The 2,070-nt window shown below is 72.9% G+C and overlaps 1 protein-coding gene across 1 annotated transcript in view; it reads right to left on the bottom strand.

The window, feature by feature from the left end:
- Nucleotides 1-305: 305 nt before the first annotated feature.
- Nucleotides 306-2,070, bottom strand: part of MNEG_10212 (E3 ubiquitin-protein ligase) — a gene marked incomplete at both ends in the record, with an annotated part of 6,065 nt that continues 4,300 nt past the window's right edge. The window contains 2 exons of the mRNA XM_014041317.1: nucleotides 306-317; nucleotides 438-836. Coding sequence (XP_013896771.1) covers nucleotides 306-317; nucleotides 438-836 — 411 coding nt within the window. The remainder of the gene's footprint in view (nucleotides 318-437; nucleotides 837-2,070) is intronic.

Raw genomic sequence — 2,070 nt, 5'->3', positions numbered from 1 at the left:
GTTCTGCACAGCCGCGGTGTCGGGGTGCTCCGCCCCCAGAGCCTTGAGCCGTACCGCCAATGCCGAGCGGTACGTCGCGGTCGCCTCCTCAAACGCGCCGCGGCCGTACTGGCAGGTGGCCAGGTTGTTCAGGGTTGTGGCGACCTGGGGAGCAACAGTTGATATTGTCGAGTGAGGGGCGCCTTTTTGTAGGGCAGAAGTGCATCACCCGAGAGGGCAGGGTGGGTGCTGCCCAAGCGTTGAAACTTCAAAACGCGCGGATGTCTGCTGCAGGTTCCAGAAAAGGATGTGAGACAGTCCAGCCCTCAGGTTCCGCCCTATCACAGCCCAGCAAGCGTTGGCAACACCCCGCAGACCGCACGAGCCACGCTTTCATTTCCCCCGCGCCCGCCGAAACGCCCTCTGGCCTCCGCCCTCGGGCCGCTCCTGGGGCGCACCTGCGGATGCGAGCGGCCCAGCAGCGCCTCCCTGTGCTGCAGCACCTGCTTGAACAGCCCCTCCGCCTCCGCCGCCTTGCCCAGGCGACTCAGCACCCCGGCCAGCCGCCCCATGCAGCCGATCGTGTTGGGGTGCTTTGCGCCCGCGGCCGCCTGCAGGATCGCCAGGGCCTGCCGCGTCAGCTGCTCGGCGGCTTCCGGGCGGCCGGTGTCGGAGGCGGCCTTGGCCTCGGCCTCGAGCCGGCAGGCTTCCTGCAGCTTTTGGCTGTGGGTCCGCGTCGGCTGCTGCTGCTGCTGCTGCTGCTGCTGCTGCTGCTTTTGTTTGTCGGACTGCTGCGGCAGGCTGCCGCTGCTCGTGCTGGCGCCGCTGCCAGCGCCTGCCTTGCTGCCACCCTTTCCCTTCAGGTGCCACAAGCGTGACATGCCTGTGGCTGCTGCTGCTGCTGCTGCTGCCGGCTGCTGCTGCTCTTGCAAGGACGCCGCTTTAGCCTGCTCATCCCCACACACCGGACCTTGCCACCCAGCGCCGCCTGCCACAGCTTCCAGCCGGGCCTTCTTGCCGGGCGACCCGCAGGGCGACCCGCCGCCATCCCCGCAGCCCCCTGGGGACCGCTCGCCCCCACAGGCGCCCGTCGCGCCCGCCGCGCCGGCTGCGCCGGCTGCGCCGGCGCGGCCAGGCAGCGACAGCTTGCGCGCGTGTGCGCGCAGAGGGGACATCGTCCTGGGAACGCCGCGGGCATCCTCCAGCACCTCATCAGCATTGAATCGGTCCTCCGCGCTGCTGCCGCAGCACGTGCTGCCCAAGCCCGCCGCCGCATCCGCCGATGCAGCCGCGGGCCCGCCGCAGGCGGCGGCGCCGCCCTGCGCGCCGGGCGCGGGGGAGCCGGTTGCAGACCTTGCGCCGGCAGCCGGCGCCGCGGCCAGGGCGCTGCCGGCACGCAGAGCCTTGGGCGAGCAGGGGCCCACGACCCCAAGCGGGGACGAGGCCCCGCAGGCGCTCGCCGCTGGCGTGCACGGTACCGCGATCCCCTTGCAGAGCACGGGCGCAGGCAGGCTGCTGCCGCCGCCGAATGAGCCGCCAGCGCAGGTGCTGCCGCCGCTGCCGGCCTCTTTGATGCCGCCCTCAGATACCCACGGCCGTGCAGACACACACATGGGGGACCCCGCCCCCGCCGCGCCGCCGGCGCAGCCGCCACCGCCGCTGCGCGCCTGCACGTGCTGCGGCCCGACGTCGAGGTTCGGTGACTCGCACCCCTTGGCTCCAAACAGCCGCTTCCATCCCTTGGCCGGGCTCCTGGGGGTGCCCGCTGCACTTCCAGACGCCGAGCACGCGCCAATCGAGGCTGCCGCGTCAAAGCCCCCCGCCGCTGCGCCCCCAGTCGCCGCTCCCAAGCTGCCGCTTGGGCCGACGCCGCCGCCGCTCCCCCGGCCTGGCTGCCCCATGAGCGTCTCTCCGGTCGCTGCCGTCGGTGCGCCCGCCGCGCGTGAGCGCTTGTCTGGAGACACTTCTCGTATGGCTGATCCCCAGAAACCGCCCTGCCGGTCGCCACTGAGGGTCCGCGCCGCAGGCGACCCCGGGGCAGGCGGCCCCGCCGCCAGGGCGCCGGCGGCGCGCAGCCGCAGCGCAGCGGGC

This window comes from Monoraphidium neglectum (assembly GCF_000611645.1).
Source record: "Monoraphidium neglectum strain SAG 48.87 unplaced genomic scaffold scaffold02225, whole genome shotgun sequence".
Classification (NCBI taxonomy): domain Eukaryota; kingdom Viridiplantae; phylum Chlorophyta; class Chlorophyceae; order Sphaeropleales; family Selenastraceae; genus Monoraphidium; species Monoraphidium neglectum.
This window is presented reverse-complemented; position numbering and strand designations above follow the sequence as displayed.